The sequence below is a fragment of the Sebastes fasciatus genome, chromosome 2 (assembly GCF_043250625.1).
Source record: "Sebastes fasciatus isolate fSebFas1 chromosome 2, fSebFas1.pri, whole genome shotgun sequence".
Lineage (NCBI taxonomy): Eukaryota > Metazoa > Chordata > Actinopteri > Perciformes > Sebastidae > Sebastes > Sebastes fasciatus.
Genome location: NC_133796.1, coordinates 27,151,244 through 27,175,829, shown reverse-complemented (window position 1 = coordinate 27,175,829; position 24,586 = coordinate 27,151,244). Strand labels below are relative to the sequence as shown.

At 40.8% G+C, this 24,586-nt stretch overlaps 1 protein-coding gene across 13 annotated transcripts in view; it reads right to left on the bottom strand.

Moving 5' to 3' along the window:
* Positions 1 to 24,586, bottom strand: part of plekha7b (pleckstrin homology domain containing, family A member 7b) — a 99,249-nt gene that overhangs the window by 53,898 nt on the left and 20,765 nt on the right. The window contains exon 1 of one of the 13 annotated variants that reach the window (XM_074616606.1): positions 17,058 to 17,259. The exons of the other annotated variants lie outside the window; for them this stretch is intronic. Coding sequence (XP_074472707.1) covers positions 17,058 to 17,131 — 74 coding nt within the window. The 5' untranslated portion in view covers positions 17,132 to 17,259. Of the gene's footprint in view, positions 1 to 17,057; positions 17,260 to 24,586 lie in introns of those variants that run through there. 13 annotated transcript variants of the gene reach the window in all.

Genomic DNA, 24,586 nt, shown 5'->3' with positions numbered 1-24,586 from the left:
ATTTTAGTCGGGCTGTTGACTTCATTTCCAGACCAATTCAATTATCTGTGACGAACGTCTCATTAATAACAGGGAGCTGTTAATGCTCAGATGATATGCTTCTGAAAAACCCAAAGAATAAGAGAAAAGCAAATCAAAGAAGGACTGCAACACATGAGAGGTTAAATGAGGTGCCATGAACCAATACTGAACTCTGTAATGACAGTCATTTCTACGTGTACGACACCCCACCCATGTGTGACAGGGAGAGAGGGAGAGAGAGGGAGAGAGGGAGAGAGAGAGAGAGAGAGAGAGAGAGAGAGAGAGATATCATGGACTACCAGAAGCACCCTGTAGCATCGCAGGCCTGGCAGGCAAAATTAATTAAGCCTTAATAACAGCAGTTTGTGCTCAGTATCCAGACACAGGGAGCCATTAAGGAGATAAGCATTCTGCAGCAGGATTTGCACATGTTGACTGACCTTTATCAGTTTCATAGCAGAGCACTGCAGCAGCCTCGCTCTGCTTCATTTCCCTGGCATTTGTGGAGGAATTATCCCGGCAGAGTTATTGTGAGATTCCACCGTCACACAGAATGGAAATGAGGGAAACGCATATCACACTGACTGACTGGCTTTTCCCTGTGATTACACTCATTGACTATTATCATCATCATCATCATCATCATCTTCATTGTTTACAACTGCAGCAACTCCAGGCTGAGTTGATAGTACGACACAGTGATTACAGCCCTACTGGTGAACAGTTGTGCCTCTCTACACATGCATAGTGTAAAATAGCATCAATGAAACAGGAAAAACGCTGGTAGAAGTTTTGCTTTTATAGCCATCCAGCAAACCACTCAAGCAGCGCTGGGCAAAGGCAGGCTCAAACAGGCCCAAATGGAGAGCAGAAACAGGTGCCAGTGTCTGTAAACCCTGTCAGACAGAAGGTTTGGCACAAATTGAAAGAGCTGTCACCTCATTAACATTCAACGCACACACAGTTCTGACACAGCACATTTCATTGTAGTCACAACGGTCCTTTAGGCCGTGCCGTTCCAAAACATAAGCAAGGCAACAGCTAATTGCATGGCAGTGAATGCAAGAAAAGCCTGTGTTGGTCCAATAATACCGAATTAGGATGCAAGGAAACACTACTCCCCATGCACAGAAACTAATTCTGATAAAGAACCAGCACTCTGAGTGAAAATGTTGATTTATTGGTTCCTGGTCCAGACACTTAAGTATATAAAAAATAGGTGTTGCTCATCAGTTACATCTCATTTCATGCCAGCTCATTTGGAAATTATATTTTTCAAACTCTAAGTGGACAGCAAAAAGGACAATTGGAACCCTCGCAACCGACTTCACCTCAAAATATGTGAATGAAAATGGGTTCTATGAGTACCCACGAGTCTCCCCTTTACAGACATGCCCACTTTATAATAATCACATGCAGTTTGGGGCAAAAAACATGCAGTTATATACATGCAGTGTAATAGTGATATTTTTGCCTATACTAAAATGGTCTGTTTGAATATTTCTGCGTATTGGGGTTCCTAAACAGTCTTGATTTACATAAATTGGGCATCACTTGACAGCTGAGATTCTTGTGGATCCAATGAGTCCAACTGTATTCATGTGTGATGATGTTAGTCTCCATAGTAGACATTTCATTGTAGTGAGACCATTTTTATAAACCTGACCTCTCTGTATAAAATGACCTCTGGTGACCTCTAGGATAATCACAGCCTCGTGAAACTTTACAACCACAAACTAGAGACCTAGAGCATTCAGAGGATGGGTGGCTTTCCTAGGTATAATGACAATAAGGGGGTTTCTGAGCAGTTTCCACAACAGAGGTACTTGCCATCCAATCGCCAAAACATTCTTGCAGAAATAAAATCATTGAAACCAAATCACAGCATGGCTTTCTCTATACTGATCCTCAAGGTCTTGGTGTCTTAATGTGATATTTTGGAGGGATTTTTGACCATTTTTATCGATTCTCGAAAATGGTTCAATTTAGTGGTATCAACCTAAAAATGTCTGCAACAGCTTATGAGATATAAGTGTAGCCCTTATACACTTTTACAATTTATTTTAATAAATTAATTAATGTTTAGTACAGATTTATGACTAGAACAACTTGACACACAGTGCTGAGCTGCATCTCACATTAATCTTCAGGTTCCCAGCTTTCAGATGATGTACACCACTTCTATGTGACTTCTATGTGTGTACTGTTGACCTGCTGTCTCCCCCTAAAAAAGATAAAAACCAGTCTAAGTGGGTCTCAGAGGGTTAACTCCAGAGTACAAACACAGGCTTCACAAAGAGCCCAAAACCCAAATCGATATCTTGTACACAGGAAGGTTTGCTCTTGGTTGCACTGTTACTGTATAAACTTGTTAAAACCTGAAATTGTTCCAGCAGCTGCCTGCAGCGAGAGAGAAAATGGCCTCAGCGAGAGATGGATCCTGAAATCCCTACAGGACTGTGAGCACATCAGCACTTCCTTTGCTCCATTGGCACAAATTTAGCTGACTGATAAATATTTATAAAGGGTGATTTGAAGTAATTCATCAAAGAAATTGTGGTTTTATAATGCCTCCAACCATGACAATAAAGTGACTTTCAAAAGCACTTATCTCAGGGATCAATAGCGACGGGGATAGGCTGCGACAAAGAAAAAGTTAGGAAGTTTTCTGGGGCGAGAGCATTACTCTGGAGAATAAATCAATGAAGGGCCCCTGCAGCTTCAGGTCAATATTTAATACCACAGATTTATCCTGCACCTTACTCACTGAATAATGATGACCCAGAGCAACCAGGAGTCATCTTTATTTCATCTTTTCATTTGTGCTAACAAGGATTGTCATAATCTGAAGGGTGAGAATGTCTGAGTGTGTGTGAGGAGGGGGAAAGGATATAAGATGTTTGATACTGTTGCACACTTAATGAAATTTGAAATAGGTAAAAAATTGCCTCAATGGTTTTCAACCCAGGCGTTACTAAAATGTTGCTTTATTTGTAAGAGTGCGAAAAACCAACCATCCGCAGCAGCTTCTCCATGGGCGTCAACAAAGTCAATTGTGGCAGTCAATAACAGCCTTAAAACATTGTGTTGAATCTAATTTTAGCAAACAGGAAGGTCACATGAAAGCTAGACAAAAAGAAGAGAAAAGACCAAGAGTAATAAGATCATATAACTCAATAGAAAACAGTTTTTGACTTTGGACAATCACAGGTAATTTCAGAGAGAGAGAGCGTTCCTATTGGCTGCTCAGCGGAGGCAGCTGTAAATCACTCGCGAACTCTGATCAAACGGTCAAACTAGGCAGCGCTGATCAAATATGAATCAATATTCTGTTACTATAATGCCTATTTCTCTCCTCAAATGTTTTCAGAAACATCTTGTAGTTTACTGTTTAGCTGTAAAATTAGAAAGTTTGTTCCGGTTGGTGGGCGGTGCTCGGTATTTCCTCAACTGATCACAACATGGCTGCCGCGTCACAAACTTTCTCATTTCACAGCTAAACAGTACACTACCAGATGTTTCTGAAAACATTTGATGTGAGAAATAGGCATTACAGTAACAGAATATTGATTCATATTTGATCAGCGCTGCCTAGTTTGACCGTTTGGACGGAGTTCACGAGTGATTGACAGCTGCTCAGAGACGGCAGGCTCCAGCTCGGCTCTGATTGGTTGTTTTCCTCCGGTCTGTGAAATCTTGCAGATGCCATTAGGAGCACCGGAGGACACAGAGGCACATGATTTTTTTCAGATTACCTGTCTCACGCACTACTGTCAGGATATAGAGAGATGCTCGTCTCTATTGCAGCGCTGCATCTGGAATTAATCTGATTAAACTTCATATATAAAAATCTTGCCTTGTGTAATTCTAAACATCACATCAGCATAGCTGGTTTGAAAGCTCTGACATTTCATCTAGCTTGGCAAATCTGTTCTTGGGGCACTGAAAAGCTACGGGAGGGAAAGTTTTGCAAAGCAAACTATCTCTTACCAAGACAAAACCACACAATCAGCAAAAGCATCCCATACCTCACGGTGCAAAAGAGATGAGAGACAGTCTGCAAAGCACATCAGGGCATGCTGTTAATCTCAATTGTAAGCCCTTGCTTGCACATGGATATTCAGTGGAGCTCATCTACTGATAATTTTCTGACAGTCCATCTTATAATGTCTAATCAATTAGACAAGGTTATAAGCTGACAGGAAACTATTCAAATCGTTCCTCTAGCCAGCTCTGAAACTCATGAAATGAGAATAGTCAATGTCTCTTTTCTCTCATGCCAGTCTTTCTCCCACTGTGATCAGCACATCAATAACGGAGGCTCAAAGGCACTTTGCCTCCCTTCACTGACACACACAGACATACAGACACACCTCCTCAGCACTGAGTCAAGCTTTATCATCAAAGGTCTGATCCATCCTCAGATGACATGACAACATGAGTCACTCACTTTGGGAACACAGCTTAATAAGAAGTAACATGGTGACCTTTGACCTCCATTCTCCAGAGGCTCCATAGGTGCTATGCACAGCTTTCAACCACTGTAGTTCAGAAGGAGATGTACATCAGTGACTGACACTAACGGATTTGACCATGAAAGATGAAGTACAGGTAGGTCGTGTAAAGCAACGCGTCAGCACTCAGCAGGACAACAGATGCCCGTCCTGTTACTGCCCACACTGCAGTACTGCTTTACACGTTGATATAGCAGTTTGTTTGTTTTTTTAAAACCCTCTACTTCTACAATCATAGCAACAATGTGGCCCTAAGAAAAAATGGTAACATTTTATTCTACAAAACAGTGTTGAAAACACTTCCATAAACAAGTCAAGAATCAAGTGTTGAATGGTCCGTAATTTCTCACCCATTATCATGTTGCAGGGTTTTTCTTATTTGTCCGCCACCTACACCCATAGACTGTATTATAAGAAGAAAACACGGACAACACCCAGACCGGACAACGCCGTGGTAGCGACCTGTCAATCACAAGGTAGTCACGCCCTAAAGCCTCCCCTGCTTTATGGTCTATTTGACTCTAAATGGGACCATCATTTACTAAATGAACATCATGCTGTATTGAAGAAGACTTGAAATTAGTGATTGAGAACATAAAATCATGTTTACAATGTTTACTGAGGTAATAAATCAAGTGAGAAGTAGGCTCATTTTCTCAAAGACTTCTATACAATCAGACTTCTTTTTGCAACCAGAGGAGTCGCCCCCTGCTGGCTGTTAGAAATAATGCAAGTTTAAGGCACTTAAAGCATTGGATTCATTTCTCAGACCCGGAGGCTGCCCACTGCCTATTTGTCATGTCAAAATGTAGGCGGACCATCGAGTACTCAAAATCCCACCTAAAGCATGCATTTTCATCAGTGTAAAAGCTTGTTTACTGTGGTAGCACTTTTCCAGCAAATATGCTTAGCTGAACTAAGCATATTTGTGCTATTAATGTCATTACACCAACACACTCTCACAAGCAGTGATACCTAACAGGCCCCACTTACTGAAAATATGAGGTTGCAAATTGGATTTGACAGCAAAGACCATGCTATGGTAGATAATGGATGATAAAGAAAAATAGGAGAGGAGGAACAGGGAGAACCTTTTATAGCAAAAAAAAAAAGATGTTAATCTTCAATTTTTGCCAAGTAGTTAGCTCTAGTGATACCTTAAGAAAAAGCAGTGAATCCTGATTTAAAGGGGCATTTAAAGAACAGGAGCTTGTGTATTATACGCCAGAAGAAAAGACAAGAGTCCCAAATTGTTGAATTCGACTGGTACCCTAGTTGTCTTCTTTTTTTTTTTTTACAGTAGTTGATTCATTCACTAAACCTTTATTTAAGTCCCGAGGAATCATTGAGGGCATGCCCTCCTTTTTAATGATGTCGAGAGTACAATTAAGAAATAATAAATACACATATGCTTCAAGTGTGTGCAGCAAAAACACTAAAAGCAGTTTCCCCCAAATTTAGTGTTCGCACGCAGGACTTAAAGTGTTAGACAATCACTTGAACGAGTCAAATAATGACTACAGGACCAATTTAATTAGGAGGTGATATTTGATGTCAAGTTGCCATCAAGGGCTTTATAAATAAATAGAAACCAATGCCTGACATGTTAGAGAGGCCCACCCAACCTTTTCATACAAAATGCAATGATGAGTAGAATAACCGTCACCGGTAATAAATCTTAAGGCGGAGTGATAAACTGAATCTAACGGTTTAAGAGTGGAGGCAGAGGCGTGTCTATAGATAACGTCACCAATCCAAAACAGCCAAAAAGACGGCCTCAATTATTCGCTAGGGGTATTGTTTTTGTCATGTGTACTTTCACACACACAACGTGGATATTACTCTGAAAAAAAGTGTCACTTATTTCCAACCAAGGGTGATTTTTCTGAGCTTTCGCACCGCGAATAAAGGTATCAACCAATCAGGTTGTGAGGAACAGATTGAGTTGTACCTATATTTATGAAACAATAGCACAGCGACTCCGTACACTGAACCAGGAGAGCAAACTTTATTTCTCCTTTCAACCTTGACTAAGGCAGCGCAGACCAGATCCACTCCTTCCAATCTTACCTTTCACAAAAAAAGCCCTAGACATATAATATTATATAATATTACATATAGAGTATTTCGCATTTTTGTGTCGTTTATTTGTCAGGACCCTGGTGTGTAAGAGCCTATATTCCTTAAAGGAGTTTTCTACTTTAATAACACATTTTAGTTTAAATAACATCTTAAAAATAAGTAATTCCCTGATGCATAGGCCCAGCGGGGGGACAACTTACGCCTGAATGGCCGGTGGGCTTGCAAAACACGGAATCCCAGACGGAGTGTCAAATTTCTCAAATAAATGTAATGCCTATCAATGTGTGCACTGTTGAACAGAAGGCTCTAACCCGTCTCTTCTATCTGACCTTTGTGGCAGACGAGCATTGGCAAGTTGTAGCTACTGTATATGATAGGCAAGTTAGTCGGCCTAGGAAAGTCAGTCCAGGGAAAGCAGAATGAGGTCTCTGGGTTCAAGCAAATGATTCCAGGTCACGTAAAAAGGAAGTCAGTCCTGATGAAGGACGTCTCGACAGAAGCAGTCTCGTAAATAGAAACACACAGTGAGGGGAACCTGACTAGAATGAAGCACGACGAGCAACTGCCAGTCAGCACAGCAGGCTGGATGATCTGCAATGGTCCCTAATTAGAATGAATGTAATCAAATGCATGTAATTATGTTCCGTCTCAACCCAAAATCATTTCTTGCCTTGCCTTTCCCACGCTGACACAGCTCTTCTCTTACTGACATGATGAAATGATGGGCAGGCAGCCAGGAAGACATCCCAGCTCATTCCGCTGCATCTGCATCATGGATGATTTCCAAAATGTAATTTGTGTGCTATGACCAGCCATTCAGATGCGCTGAAGCACAGTCCTCATTTGCCAGTCTAATGAGGTCTGAGACTGCTGTACACACAGGAATCACAACCATCAAACAAAATGGCCCTTTCAAATCTACCCAAAACAATTAAATCAAATATCAAGTATCACATCTAAACTGGCAAAGTGGATTAAATTTGTTTGTTTTTTTAAAACCTGACACTGCACACTCTCTTTCCTGTGGCTAAATAGCTAGAACATCTGCTTGAGTGTAAAAATGCAAAGTCCAACCCACATTGCGAAGTTAATCACTTAACTGTGCAATGCAGGACAGGAGGGGATGTGAAGTGCAGGGGAATGTTAAAGCTGAAAATGTCAGGCAGGAGATAGACGGAGGGCTTGAAAACTGCATGTTCGGGACAGGGAAGACCAGTGGGAATGTACTGTCATATATGGCTAAACAAAACAAAGAGACCAAGGGACGTTACTGCAAAACAAAACCTTATGTAGGATGTAAAACACTGGCAGAGAATATCTCTTTCACAGGCAACAACATCACCAAATATCTAAAAAACAGTCAGTTTCATTACTAATAAAATGCACCAATGAAGACCATTAATGTAGTGTGAAATGGTGGTTACTGATTGAACTTTTATTAACATCCCCAAGAAAGAGACTAAAGTAGTAATTCATTTGAATTTGACCGACTCACCCTTGAATCCCTTCAGGGGGCTCCACCCATGTGTAGGAGGCTTAACTAGCAAAATGATCATCGCACTGTCAGCAGAATAAAAATTAAGGTTCAACGAAGAAAGAATCAGACAAGATAAAGAGACTTTGGGTCCTCTCTCCTGCCACTTTACCTCATTATCCTTATCCACGAGCTGGGTAACTTAGGAACCAAATACATAATTCCCTCCAAAGTCGGAGACATCCTGTGATATTAGAAGGAAATACGAGGTTTGTTCCCCATCTTCTATCTAATTTCGAACCAAATACAACACACACACACACACACACACAGCATCCGAGAGCAGCAGAGCACTATAACGGATCGAGTCTGCCCATCAACTGGAAAAAGCAAAGATCAAGCCAACAAAGGCAGACTTTGTTGTGCTCTGATGCTTGCCGTCACATGGTGTACAAAGGTAAAGAATGAAAATAAGTGTTCCATGATGTCATGTTCAAGTTCAAGAGGCAAAAAACAACCAATTACAAAGTAATACTTGAAATTGGGACGCCACTTTTACGTTTACTTTAGTTGTTATAGAGAGCAACTGCAGAATTTGTCATCTTATCTCTATGTCTTAAAAGAACAATGTGTAGCACTGACAGCTAGCATTTAAAATGGGTAATCCGAATTCAAAACATTGGATCTGTTGGCCGTCTGCTCCTCTGATGTGACTGATAGCAGTTAGCGCAAATTTTTTCCGCAATTTGAGGGTTACCTTCTAGACACGACCGCATTAGCCTCTGGCCACCAGCAGAAGTCAGAATCACTTCACCGGCTGTGTGTCTCAAATACTCGCTGCCTTGATAACCCAGCTGCACACGGACCACAGAGAGATGTGCTGTGGCTTTTCAGGTCGGGTAGAATGTAACGTTAACCAATGTCTCTGTTGATCCAGTTCATTTGCTTGCTTCCATAGCTGCAGAAGGCTGCGTTTGCATGCCAGTTTGTTTCATATATATGGCAACGGGGTGTTGAAATGGGCCGTGGACGGGATCACAGCGGCCCAAAACAAAAACAGACGTTCCGGACCGTAATGGAAATTTCAAAAGGAGAACATACTGGCTGTAGCATTGTTGTCAAAGAAGCCAGTATTTCAATTCAGCATGTTTCCTTTATCTCTGATGGTCATTTTATGATTCAATACAATAAATATATATTACATATTGGTCCTTTAAATGGGAGGAGTGATGATAAATACATAGTGTAAAGTATCCTCAAAGAGGATAGAGCAAAGGTTAAAAATCTAGCTCCAATGACCTGGTCAAAATATTTAAAAAGCAGAGATCTGTCAATAAGCAGCCTAGATTGCAGTCAATGCATCTGAAATGTAGAAGCAGCATGTAAGTGGAAATACTTTATACCTAAAAGAAAAAAAAAAGATTTGTTATGAAAATGTTAACATTTGCACCATTTTTATTTTAGAAATGTTGTCATCAATGTCGTCAATGTGCATCAACTAGTTTAAACGGTGGCATTTACAAATGAAACTGATGATCAAGAATAGCTGTTCTTATCAATGCAGTAGTGAAGTACAGCAATCCTAACCATTCTCCATCCCCCTAGATGTCCCCATCACGACCATCTCTGTTTACAATGGAGGAAGATTATTCAATATTCACACACATACACGTGCACACGTGCGTTTACAGAGCAGACAGCTCATCCTATCCGATTAAATATGTTTCTCAACTATTTCTCTGATGCGTGCCAAAGCAAAATCAGAAGAGGAGAGGAGACAGGCTAGGAGACAGGAGAGGATTCTGGGAAAACAGGCTCTGTATCTTACTTACATGTAACTGCATTTATCAATTGATATTCATAAAAAGAACACTGTCAGAACTGCCACAGCATCCTCCCTGTGATAAAACTGATTCTGCATGGAGATGGTGGATCGCCGCACAGAGCCTCTCAACCATCTTCCTATAGGTGCATGTGTACATCCATGTGAAGTGCCTACTTATGCAGCTGTTTAGGTCTTTAAGATAATTTATGGTGAGGCAGCTTGTCCTGAATTCTGCAGCAATCCTGCAGCACAGATGTCAGTCGGAGATGACAGCTTTGTCTGTAGAAGAACACAATCAATCACCCTCAGTAATCATAAAAAGTAAAAAAAAAAAAAAAAAAAAAAAGGAACCCAAGTATGCCGGGTTGCAAAACAAAAAGTGAAGAAAGTTATAGTCAGCTTTTTGTTCTGCTAAAAGACCTCCTAGTCACTAGTTAGAAGAGCTTTTACAAAAGAACAGACCAAGATAGAGGCCCTCACTCTATCAAAGGTCTAAGCATTGTGCAGCAAAACAGCTGCAGTAATGTTTAACAGACCAAACCGTCAGCATCTATACCTCGCCACGTGCACCTTCCAAACGCAGTCCTGTCGGTCACAAACGGATACAATGCATAGAGCAGGTGTACCAAAACAAAAGATGGCCTACCTGCAGGTTCTCAATGCAAGCCCCATGCAGCAGCCCTCATCATTTGCTAGACTAACTCCAAGCATTTTTCTTCGTCTTCAAGCTCAAAACGTCTGTCAGCTCCCGGTGGTACCAAATGAATGATCCACAGCGTGACTCCGTCCGATTCAGCCAAAGTTAGGCAATCTGTCATACTACGTACACACTCCCCTGAGCGCACGCAGAGAGGCGCACACACACACACACAGACACAAATTGCATATGTTCATGATCAGATTATCCGTTTGATCTCTAAACCCCGTAATCCCGCAACATCGAAAATAAATCAAACATCAGAGGAGCATGGCAAAAAATAGGCAGAGACGGCTACTCTAAATATGTTTGTACAAGACAACGCACGACAACATCAGATTAAAGAGACAGAAATTCCAGTTCACCTTTTGCTGTTATTAAAACAAAAATCCAGGGACTTACACAAAAATGAAATGACTAATAAAGATTGATTGTTTTCATGAGGACGGCAGCCTTCTTTTATAGTGCTCTCATAAAGCCTATAATTACAATGTCCTGATTATGGGAGAATTTTTTTTAATTTTTTTTTTAAATGTTGCTGTGCACGTTGCCTATATGGATGGAATAAATTATAGATCTGTTGGAGATTTTAATTTTGATGTGGTGTCATGTTGATATGGCACACTGATGAACAAGAAAACGTAAAAATGGCACTTCATAACAAAAAGGTTGCCGACCCCTGCTGTAATGGAGCTGGTGTCCACCCTGTGAAATAATGGAAATAGCAGGTAGGTAGGTGGGTAGTTAGGTAGAAGAAGAGGTGATAGAGGAGAGGTAGATAGCTTTGATGACATCCCACTTGGGTGTAATGGCAAAAGGGGGTGTAAAGGCTGGAGGTAAACTATCTAATGAGGGCCAGCACACAGGTGAACACGGCAGCGCAGCTTATTCTGTGGATCAATATTTGCAATTTCTGCAAATCAATAACATGCTCCTGGGAGACACCTACTTTAAGAGCTGGATGTCAGAGTAATTAAGCTCAATACTTCAAGCACAACTGTTCTCATCTATCTCTTCTTTAAATATAATGACATTTATATCAGTATATAATACATTAATATAATAATAAATATGAAACGTCCAACCCAAGGCCTGGAAGTATGTTAAGATACAGTGTCTTCATGTTGTTTTACCATACGCTCTCTATAATGTAGAGAAACAAAGCAGGACAGGCGTAGTTGAATTGCATTGTGTCCTTACGGATTACATTATCTGAACCAGGGTAATCCCTGTTTTCTGATACCGTTTCATGAAAGCCATGTCACTTGCCAGTGCCTTTGTCCAAAAACAGAGGGGCAGATAAACAGCCACTGGATCCTCTAACAATCGGATTGAGCTAACCCTCATGCTGTGAAACACGTCTAAACCCCTTACACAATCATGTCAGAGGCAATATTATGTCATCCAAACACTAAATACCCTCCTTCTACCCCCAACGCTTGTCCGTCACACACACACACACACACACACACACACACACACACACAGGCACACTAGGGCTGCTTGATTACGACAAAAATCATAATCATGATTATTTTGGTCAATATTGAGATCACAAACACGATTACTCATTGACTTTGGAAACATCATGCATTTAGAAAGACAATAGCCTAGTAGTAGCCTAATATTTAAAGTTAAATGCATCAATCTGGTGCACTTTGAGAGCAAAATGAAGAGGCTAGATCTATGAAGAACTTTGTGCTCTAGTAAACAACCGAGTATATGTCTGGACCGTGTTTAGTCAGTCTGTGAATTTGTGGCTAAATTGTTACAAAAATAGTCAGTGGTCATGTCTTTAATGTTAAATCTAGCGGTACATGTCCACCAGGTCCGGGAGGACGCTAGTTGACGCGCTGCTCCACTCAACTGGCCGTTCAAGCCGTGACGTACCCTATCATGGAATGCACCTGATGGAAACAGGAAACAAAAAGGCGGCCTGCTCATAAATTTTCAGTTATTCCGTCTAAACAATCCACCAAAATCTATTTCTGAAAACATTTTAAGTGAGAAATCGGCTATGCCACGGCTGAGTCTCGTTTCCTTTTAGAACTAGATCGCCTAGTTTGACAGCTTGGTCCAAGTTTCGTGAGCCAGATGTGTAACACTGCACGGGCTCATTTGCATAAAGGACTGTTCTCTGCCTTTTCATTTTGAAGGGGCAACGGCCAATGAGGAAACTCCAACACTCGGCCGACCAATCCTGTAACTTCATCACTCAGTCAGTCATTGACAGACTTTTGCGTGTGTAGGGCTGCCCCTCTGGGGTCCAGCCAAAAAGTCACACCAACAAAGCATAGTAAACAACACATCGCCGCACTGAGGACAGTCCACCACGGTTGACAGTCGCACCGGGTAGAAGGGAGCTCCGTCCCTCCTCGCAGGTAGAGAGGGCACAGCGAGCACAAGAGTGTCATTGCAAAATGGAATGGCGGCACAATAATCGTTTTATGTTGATTATCTTGTTTTCATAATCGTTGGAAGCCGAAAACGTAATCGAAAATTAAATTTGATTAACTGCACAATCCTAAGGTGCACACACACACACACACACACACACATGAAAAAACAAAGATGTGTTTTAACACTGGGAAGCTCAAGTCAGCAGGATGACTGTGGAGGAATGTATCAAATTATCCCAGTGCTGAAAAATGCTCTGTAAAGCATACTGGGAGACAATACTAGACAAATCTATTGTTCAGACCTTTGATTACATTACATTACTCTTTGGGGTTTGGAACAATGGTAAATGATAAAGTCATCATATCTAAGCAAAAATACAGGAGGTACTGTATGGGAAGAAATCTGATTAGTCTGGTAAATTCTGCTGCAGAGAATCTTTGCCCTGAGGGTGTCCAGGCTTGTATAGCGCAGTACACTTTACTGCAGCAGACCTGTCTTTCCACTAAACAGTGTTTGCTTCAGTGTGTGCAGTATATCTATAACAGGAAAACAAAGACATTTCTGACTTCTCATCATTGGTGAATACCTTCTTCTCTCACTATCCCTCTTTGCAGGACATGTTTGACTGTGTGTGCGATATCTATTGTCTACTGTGAGCTAACTGTGTCCAGACTGGCTCCAGGCCTGGAGGGACGTCTCTCCTGCAGTTCTCATTACAGAATCTGAGCAGACACACGCCGCAGAGCAAAAGCAGCCACTGAACACACTCCCACTGGGGAGTTACATTACAGTGATACACCGGGTTAAGACAACACAGCTACTCCATGACTGCAATGCTCAGTGGCAATGAATGAACAACACGCAGGCACCGCACACAAAGGCCCCAGTCGACGCAACATCTACTAGGATGCAAACTGATTTTTTTTAGTGTCAATGTCTTGTTGTATTATGCAGAAGAATAACAGTGTCTTCACATCTGTTCTGCATAAACATGCTGTAAACAAAGCTATCAAAGCACTGCAGGTTTCTCTCACAATCTGATCCCTCTAAACTATCTATTTATTCTCTGGTATTCCCAGATTTAGATCACAAAAGTGCCATTTTTTCTAATACAGAAGTGACATAAAATACCTGACATCAAATACGGGGTTATTTTAACATAATACACAGTGTTACAAAAATTATAAAAACTGATTTAATAATTTGGTTTTGGCCCATCTGTCCCTTTTGATTGCTAAAGCCCTATCACATTATCATTTTATCAAGGAAATTAAACAGATGGATTAAATGAATTAGGTGAGGTTCCACTTGGCTGGCAGAGGGTGACTGAATTTAGAGGCTATTTTTAGAAATCTCTGCATCCTGAGAGTGTGGGGAGAGCTTGTAAGGACTTAGGAGACTTATTAAGTCAGGCATCAGCGGTGGAAGGTAGGCCACATCTGGTGCACAGCTCTCAAACTACAGACTGGAGATTTTAACCACAACAGTCCCATCCCTAGAATTGCTATCCCACTCACAGAGGCTGATCACAATCTGGGGAATTTAAAAGGTCACGGTCTTAATACACAGAGAATGTACTCCCTTTTTCAAATGCCTCACCCTCCTGTTGGGTATCATCATTATGTCTATTCTTAGAAGGACTAAGTCTCCCTGGAAATGTGCAGAATGGCTGTGTTTAAGGAGAGGTCATCCCTCTATCCAGGGGTATTCTGTCCCATGCACCAATTATAGGTGTGTCATTTTTCAGACTGAAGTGGTCCAGCTATTCAAAGCCACACTTTAACAAAAATATGACCTCTATATCAGAGCTAAGCATATAAACGAAGCGCAGTGGCCACTTTTCACCCCGTGGCCGAGGGATGAAAGGCGAAGAATGAGCTGGGCTGGGTGTGACTGGGCTGTACTCAACATTACTGGAACTGACTGATCTTATCCAACGCCCTGAGTAGAACCAGACTAAGCTAGAGCCGACCATTGCATAATCCATTAAAAACAGACCACCGCACAAGACTGGACAGACCCACAAGAGGCTTGTTGACGTTAGTTTAACAAGAGCTAGGTTATAAATGTAGCTACATATCCTGCAATGAAAATAATATTGAATCCAATCTTCTATTATCTGAACCTCATGCTGTAGGTGAAATTTTGCGGTCTGGTGTTTACAGCCCATTGCCTCTGTGGCTGAGAGAGCACAGCAGGAGGGCTGGCCGATTAGGGAGCACATGCAGGAATGATAAATAGGCTAAGTAACCTTATTCGCTGCGGCTGACATCGAGACCCTGACAGAATGATAATAAGCTTGATATCTTGTGCATGGATCTATGGCATCATTTCCATGTCGCATTCAAAGAGACAGAATTAACAGCTTAAAAACTGTAGGTTGCCACTTAATATACCCGGAAATATGACCATATTCGTGCTGGTAAATCCCTGACAGTGACTTTCAATCCATGTTAATGTATATCATGCCATATACAGCAGCATACATGTTCAGGTCACTTTGATGCTGATAGGTGAAACACTTTGGTTAGAGAGCTAATTGTGGTGCTGCTTCAAGGACCAGTGTGTAACATGTAGGGGGATGAATTGGCATAAATGGAATATAATATTAATAAGTATGTTTTCTTTAGTGTATAATCACCTGAAAAAAAGAGTCTTTGTGTTTACGTTACCTTAGAATAAGCCGTTTATATCTACATAGGGAGCCAACACGTTCTCACTCCCAACTCGTCAAATACCGCCACTTGGTCAGTGCCCCTCGCCACTTTTGGACGGGCCAGGGACGTGGGCATCAATATACACTTGTAACATGCATAGTGTCCTTTCAAAATAAACTTCCGTTTTCACAGGAAGTTAGGTTTAGGCAACACAACCACTCAGTTAGGGTTAGGAAACGGTCGTGGTTGACGTTAACTTCACTGACTAGCGACTCACGACGATACTAAACGACTCACGTGACTGAAGATAATAACGACTCACGGGACTCGACTGATGATAAAGACGAGTCACTTGACTAAAGACTGACGTGACAAGATACTAATTACAACGTTACAAACGGGTCTCCTGGTTGAAAGTCCTGCAACTTCCACTGTACTTTCAATTGATATTCTCAAAGCTAAACTAACTGTCTTCTGCTCCACTAGCTCACTTGTTCGCTGACACACATTCGCCACCACTCACTCTCTGGCTTCACCACTCACTTGTCTCATACACACACAGGCTCTGTTATTCACCAAATGACCAACGCTGCTCCTACAACAACTCTAGATAGGGCCATTCACGTTTTCACGTCGGCCACCGTAGTTCTTCTACACGCTTGGCACACAGGAGAGTTTTTAATCTGCTACCTCACCGCGAGATGCCGCAGGATGTTACACACAGTACCTTTAAGTCAACGATGCAAATAATATTCACTTCAGGCAAAAAGAGAGCAAAATAGTCAGCAGATGTGACATTGCATGTCTGTGTCTGTATATATATATATATGTATATATATCTGTGGATCTGTCTGTGTGTGGGCTAGGCCCTAATAGCAGCTGTGCTAAGGAATGAGAAGAAAACCCATGTAAACATGTACATTCCTTTGGGAAGTGTATCTCTGGCTCACTGAGATATATGGAAGAGTATATGGAATGTATATGGAAGAGCATCATAATCAGCTTGAGAGATCACAGTTCTGCTGACATCAACACGGCGGGCAGTGACCTGCAATCATGAGGCACTGCAGTGAGCATCTCTCTTGCTTTTCATTCATGGAGAGACTGCACCATTAGTACACATTGATATCCGCACTCCCCGAAGGCAATCCAAAGATTTGTTAAAGCAAAACAGTCAGCTGCCTCCTCTGCCACAAAAAAACGGACGATACACAGAACACTGTTCAGCATGCGCGTGAATCTTCCTGCCTGCACATATACTTTGTACAAACACTTAACGGCATGCACTTTATCTCCTGCAGCTGCTGGAGAGCTTTTAGCAGACACACCTCCTGAGTCGCTACGTAGCGGTACAATCCCCACATATGTGGCGGGCTGGGATACACACCTGTGAGTCGCACGATACACTGGCTGCCTCTTGTAAGGGACGTGGGAGGTTGACTGTCCTGGTTGGCCCAACATGTTAGCTGCAGGTCTGTGATTTGCTGTGCTGTGCTGTGCTGTGCTCTGCTCTCCTCAGTGGTGCCTGTGTCTGTGTGTGTGTACTCCTCTCAGCTGGTAGTGCTGCCGTTGCTGACGTCTTCTGCTGTGCACCGTAGCGTCGATTCATTCAAAACATCCTCTTTCCCGCTTCTCCATGTGTTGGGCTGCTGAGGTGGAGCTAAAAATACACGTAATCACTGGACTGTCCCCTGTCTCCCAGGGCATTAGGCTTGTGATGGGTATTATTAAAGCCAGCCAAGCTCACCAATACATCATGTAAGAGGCCCCAGAGCACCAAGTAAAACCACAGGTACAAAGCATTAGCCATAATCATATTCTCTTCTCTCACATTCCTTCCCTGTAGTGGTACTCTCTCTCTCTCTCTCTCTCGCTCTCCTCACCTCTCCTCTGCTCTCTTCTAATATATGCGTTCCTCGGCGGAGCTCTAACGTCAGAGCACTGGACGCCCTCTCTGCTCCATTCCCTCCGCAGTCATGCAGGCAATACACAGCATGCACAGGGAGCAAGAAGAGAGGAATGAGGGGGGAGAATTACAGTAGTGGAGTAGGGAAAAAAAGAGAAAGAGATGAGGAAGTGATTGAGTGAAAGTGTGTTGTAACTTTAACGTTACACATTACGTTATGATAGATAATTGCATAAAGTATATACAACGTGCTGATCTTTGCAGTTAGTATGCAAGAAATGTTTTATGGTATAATTTTGTACCATAAGGACATTGCCTCCATGCAGGTTGTTTTCATACACAGTTCATAGCTATAACCGCAAAACAAATGCACTGTAATTCGTATATATATATATCGCACAATATCAATTTGTATGTAATCCACGTAATTGTACACCAGGAATTATAAAGAGCAAAAAATGCCACATAGGGAGGAGGTTGGGGGGTCAACCAGAAGTCAACGTTGATTTATTTGTCACGTAACTTCCGTACTTAAGTTATGCAACTTTTGGAGTTATTTAAACCCAAACCACAATCTTTTCCTAAACCTAACTGAGTAGTTTTGTTGCCTAAACCTAACCAAGTTGTTTCCTGTGAACATGGAAGTTTATTTTGAAAAGACTGTATGAATGTAATGACTGGATGTCGTGATGTGTTGCTGGACATTCGTAGGAAACGCAAAAAAAATTTGAAATAACTTTTCGTTAGATATCATATGAACCGTTGTATGAGGATACGTTGCCCCATGAGTGTCATTATAGAATATCAACAGTGTCCAACAACGACAACAACATCTCAACTCGATAATTAGTTATTTTATTATGCAGGATGACCGACAACAGCTTAAATTAGGGCTGGGCGATAATTCAATATGATATCTTATCGTCTTTTAATGGAATCATGTCGTGATGAAATCATATATCGAGATGTCGTGATACACAATAACATTGTTTAAATTGTAATAACAAGCAGAAATGTATCTGATCTGATGTGAAATATTTTATATTTTTCTCTATAATTTCACTCAAAACTGTTTTGTTCATTTTGCATTAAAGTTCTTAATTACATGAGAAAATACTCAGTATTTTTCATTTGTCAAACATTTATAAAATATTTAAATAATAATAATATTAAAATAATCTATAAAATATCAAATATTTATAATTATTTATATATATTTATTTCATGTACAGTAGACTATTTATTGAATTACCAGAAAACATGCTATATCATGATATACATTGTTATCGAGATTACCTATATCATGATAGAAGGCCATATTGCCCAGCCCTAGCTTAAACAGGAAATACTGTAACAGCAGCCAGATCAGATGAAGGAGGGAGAGTGTGAGTTGGGGGAGATATAATCCACAACATGAGAAATGGAAGTGAAGACCGGGCTATGACCTAACAGCTGGAGAGACTGATGACTATGCCATGCTACAAACGCCTTCTATCAGCTAATAGAGGTGAAAAATGTTTTCTGCTCAAGCTAAGGACTCAGGAAGTCACCTCACAGATTAAACTGACAGCACCTGCACACATACATACACACACATACATGCAGGTAGTGCATCCAGCTGCTGTTGGCCTTATCCCCGGAGTTTCATCCTCTGCTGCTCTCTCTCATCCATCTACACTCTCCTTCACATCTCGTTAGCATACCCCCGGAGTCGAAGGCACTCGCACTGCAAGTAAAGACCTCTTCAACGTTGTGGAGATGATACCAGTGTGCTAGATCTCTGGGGCTAACCACCACCAATGGTCATTTGAATTGTCCATCACAGTAATCCATTTCACTGCAATGAAAAAATACAACATGCATACAATTCAAATGTAAAACAGCCATACACGCTGGCAAACAACCGACCAGCCAGAGAGCAGAATGGTTCCAAAGTGTCTGCAGTAACAAAGGATGCACATACTGTAGTAACTCATGTACTAATGAAATATGGGTTTGATAAAATGACCGAAAGGGGAATGTTTTGCAATACTAAAAGAATGATCCAAGCATGAAAGTGATATAAATAATAACCTACACCCACCCTCAGGCAGTGGTGGGACGTAACAAAGTACATTTGTTTGAGTACTGTACATAGCGCTTTGAGTGGTCGGAAGACTAGAAAAGCGCTATATAAGTCCAAGTCCAAGTCCAAATACAAGTTACTTGCACTTTACTTGAGCATTTCAATCCTATGCTTCCGTACACTTCTACACATTTCAGAGATAAATATTTTACTTTTTTACTCCACCACATTTATTGGACAGATATACTGTAGTTACCTTGCAGATTTAGGTTTTACATACAAAATGTGATCACTTTATAAAGTATTATGCACTGTTAAATTAGCCAACAATATACACAGAAGTCTAACAGTAATGCAGTAATAATCAAAAAACATGTATATAATAATATAACACTGAGAGGGAGGAGGTCTCTGCCACACAAGGAGTACTTACACGTTTCATACTTCAAGAACATGTTGCTGTTAATACTAATATACTTTTACTTATATAGTATATTTTGAATGACTTTGACTTTAGTTAAGTAAAAGGTCTTTCTACTTATTACTCCACTGCCCAGAGCTAATAGCATAACCCTCAATAAACTGCATGACCACAATAGAAATGAACAAATATTCTGAATAGAAAGTGACTGAAATATAGAAATGTGCTTTTTACCCATCTATCACAAAGCAATGACACATTTCAATACATATAATAAAAGGGAATAAAACATTTCATTTGTATTTTATTTATTATACCTATCTATCTATCTAGCTATATATATATATATATATATATATATATATATATATACACAGTATAATATATATATATATATTTTTATTTTGTTTTACTGTTTACTTCTATATCTTGAGTTTTTACTTACATTTTTATAACATCTTGTTTGTTTATTTTTTTACTGATGCCTCTTTATGTTTGTACTCTTATCTTAGTTAAACATTTACAATGGATTTTTAAAAATAGTTTTTAAAAGATGAAACTGAACTGGCTAGCCTTCCATTGTACTGTAAGATAGGCCATACTTATTTTTTTTCCAAGGAAACAATATCTGACGTCCCAACAAATATTCAATGGATTCTTCCTCCTCATCTTACTGTATTCAGCAGCATACTCCCAGTATGTCTCTCATAGCTACAGAGTCCTCTCAATAGCTACATTGCTACTCACCGGTTAGTGATCAGATATGGAAAGCCGTAAGTCCAATTCAAAAGTCTCAAACGTCCAAATCCGTCCTGATCCTGAAGACGACCATTAGGGAGTGTACCTTTCTATTCTCTTAACTGAGCCTGTTTTAACTGTGTGTGCACAACGCTAGGTGGGTGTGCTGTAACGGGCACAAAGAGTGGAGTCAGATAGGAGTATAACTGCTGTTTCAGCCCTCTCTCTCTACTCTGGATCACTCAGTAACACCGCCAGCATTTACAGTATGTAGCTCTACTTAGCCTCTCCAGGGAAGAATAAAATGATAACGCTCCATTGTTCAGCCCGTATATTAAAGAAAAGGGAGAGGGAGGAAGACAAGGAGGAAGGGCCCGACTTGTTAAGAAACTCTGAAGCCACCACTCTTTCTAGTGACCACAGATGAGCTGTATTCACCTCACTGTGTTGTCCGGTCAATGTAAAGTGCTGACCTTGGTCTCTGACTGCAACCAGAGCCTTCAGTCTCACCCCGAGTCCTCTTTATCAGATCACGTCCCAGTCAGTCAGAAGGAGGGAGAGAGGATGGAGGGCAGACTGTAGCTGAGTGGCCGGCTCAGGCTGCTGCAGTGCCGGCTCAATACTCCACAGACAGACGTATAGATAAGAGAGCAGAGGGCTGGATGAGGGTGGTTTAGGTCGATGCGTATGATGGATAGTCAGGTTAACAATCAAACCTCACTCTATCACCTGCTTCCACTGTTGTCCTCCTGGCTGTTGGCTGTATAACAAAATAAAGCCATAATAATAATAATCCCAGGAGAGCTGCAGATTAATTGATTAATCGTCAACTATTAAATTAATCGCCAACTATTTTGATGTTTGATTAAACGGTTTGAGACATTTTTTTCTGGTTTCTTTACTCCTCTATGACGGTAAACTGAATATCTTTGAGTTGTGGACAAAACATGACATTTGAGGATGTCATCTTGGGCTTTGGGAAACACTGATCAACATGTTTCACCATTTTCTGACATTTTACAGACCAAACAACTCATCGATTAATCGAGAAAATAATTGACAGATTAATCAGCAAAGAAAATAATCGTTAGTTGCAGCCTTAAACTCATCAAACCAGAATAAAGGCTTTGCAAATATACTACAGAAATTCAGGAAATATTGTCAAGTAAGAATGCAAAGCAAAACTGAAACAATAAAAATTCAGTCAAATACAGGAAAAGGGTCATATAACTGAGAAATGATTATTACCCTCCGATCATATGATAACTGAAGTGTTAAACTCAGTTACGAAGTTAAACCTTAGTAAATATAAACTTTTTTCAACATGGTAAGTAGTAGACACCAGCCTGCACAATAAGAAAGGCTTAAAACACTTCATGTATTACCTGTTTTAATGATAGATGAAATAAAACAAAAGTGAAACTGCATCAAACTGCCACACAGACAAAGACTCAACAGCACTATCTAGTGGCCACCTACGGAACAGCACATCATTACAAACATGCCTACACATCTACTCCACCAGGTCTCAATGCTTCACTGTCGGATATATCATCACTGAGTCAAACAGTTGTTACAGTAGTTATTTGAAAACTTCCAAATGTAAAATATATTCTGTCAAAATCAGCAGCACATCTTTGCTGCACAATCCCAAGCTCCATCTCACTGAGCAAATTACAAACAACGGATGGTCGGAGGTGATGACTGATCACAGCGATCTTAAATCATCAAATCAAAAAGATTTTGAATTGTAAAAAAGGAGAATCAATCAGATGATGAATAAGGAATTAGCCTCACATCTCTGCACTAAAGCTAATTAAATTGGACTGCTTTGTGAGAAGGCACACAGCTGTGCGGTCAATGTGTTCAATAAATGCTGCAGTGGGTGAAATTGGCCTAACCACCAGATCTGCTCCCGCTAGCAGCGGCCAGACGGGCTTTTTCATTCATCTTTTTCACACTCAATATTCCATTAATGGGAACAGCAATATTCAATCAAGTAATCCACAGTGAGAAAAAATTTTCCGAGCCCATGCACTCAATCTGCTGCTGAAACATAAGCTTATTGAAGTGTTAGGTTATTCAGACTTCAGATAATATACCTGAAGGAATATGTATGGAGTAAAACACTGCACAGCACCGTTATTGCTACAAAACCCAGGCAATAAATGTCAGATTAAGCAGACAAATCTGTACAGATCTTCAAGGTGCTTTAAGGTTAAAAAATGGTGTGAGTACAGAGGAGAACTTGCAATCTATTGGTCCATTGGTCCCAAGAAAATATAATTAATTTTCAATTAGGACATGGTACCATTTCCTTCTCCAACAAGACCACAGAGCACACAGAAGAATCAGTTAGGCTGAAGGTCATCTTGCATTTAACAAGTCTGATTGTTCTCTGATTTCCTGTGGTTACCTGATTCCCAACAATAACCTTGTTCCTTATTTGCATGTAAACACTGTAGACGCTAATATGTCATATTCTAATTGAGCATTTGCTTAAAGCAGTATAAACTAGAGATCATCTTGCGATGGGATCACACCAGACACAACGCCAAATCAGGACAGGGGGCGTAAAGTATGGGGTGGCCTCTTTCCCATTTCCTACCTCCCTACTTCCGGCACCCTTGCTCGGACCACATCCATCTTTGAACTCGACCTTCATTTAAATCTCAACTACGCATCTGTAAAGTTTTGTGACTGCATCTTGCATGGTTGCGATGCTATCGTGGTGACAAAATCTGTCCACATACAGAAATGTAAAGGACAACAGGACTCACACACACACAGACTCACAAGGTGAAAACAGCACCAGCGTTGCTGTCACGGCTGCTAATAATCTGGACATGCAGGTCAGTGGAACAAACTGAAAAATCAACATTATCTGACATATCACCTTATAAAGTTGTTGTGCCAAACTTGTTAGCAAACTGTTGCCAGAGAAATTTGCTAGAAATTCCAGCAGACACAGAAAAACATTAGCAGTCGTTTGGAGCCGTGTTTTTGGCCACCGGATGAATTTAAGTCAAATATGCACTCCCTCCGTAGCTCTTTTTGGTCTCCACCAGCTCCTGAGGGAAATACTCTTCTCTTTAGCGGCTCAGTGGCCCACTGTGTTCCCCAGCTGGTAACTAACTTTGTCTGTGTGCCTTTAGATGGGAGAAGATTGCAGAGTTGATTTGATATTCTAAGTGGGTTTGCCACCAGTGAGGCCTTTCACATTACACCTATTCATTTGATCCATTGTTAATATAAAAATATTAATTAGTGCAGCTTTAACACTGTTGTTTAGACTATAAAACAGTAATTCAGATAGAAGACATTTCATACATTCTGCTCTCTGTGTAGCATGTATACTAGCATGTACTGCACTCTGTAGCAGTTTGATTGTAGAACTTAGTGCAGGGGTGGACTGGTCATCGGGAAGCTCGATTTCCCAGTATGCCGGTCTTGTGAGGTCTAAACTTTTTTTTTTTTAATAAAGATCTTTATTGACTTCTTACAAGTTTAAATGTACAACCCTGGCATGGGCCAGCCTGGCCCTTGCAGCCGCAGAGAGCACAGAGCGTAACAGTGCCTGTCAGACTGGGCCAATCTACTTTCAGTGTTGCAAACCTAAGCCCTTATACTGTATTAGTGGTAGAATTAGGGCTGTCAAAGTTAACACAATAATAACATGTTAACGCAAATTCGTTTTAGCGCCACTAACGCAACTTGCCATTTTTAAGGTTGTAGCGGGCTGAAGGTACTGGCATCATATGAAACTACAAAACCTAAAGAGTCCAT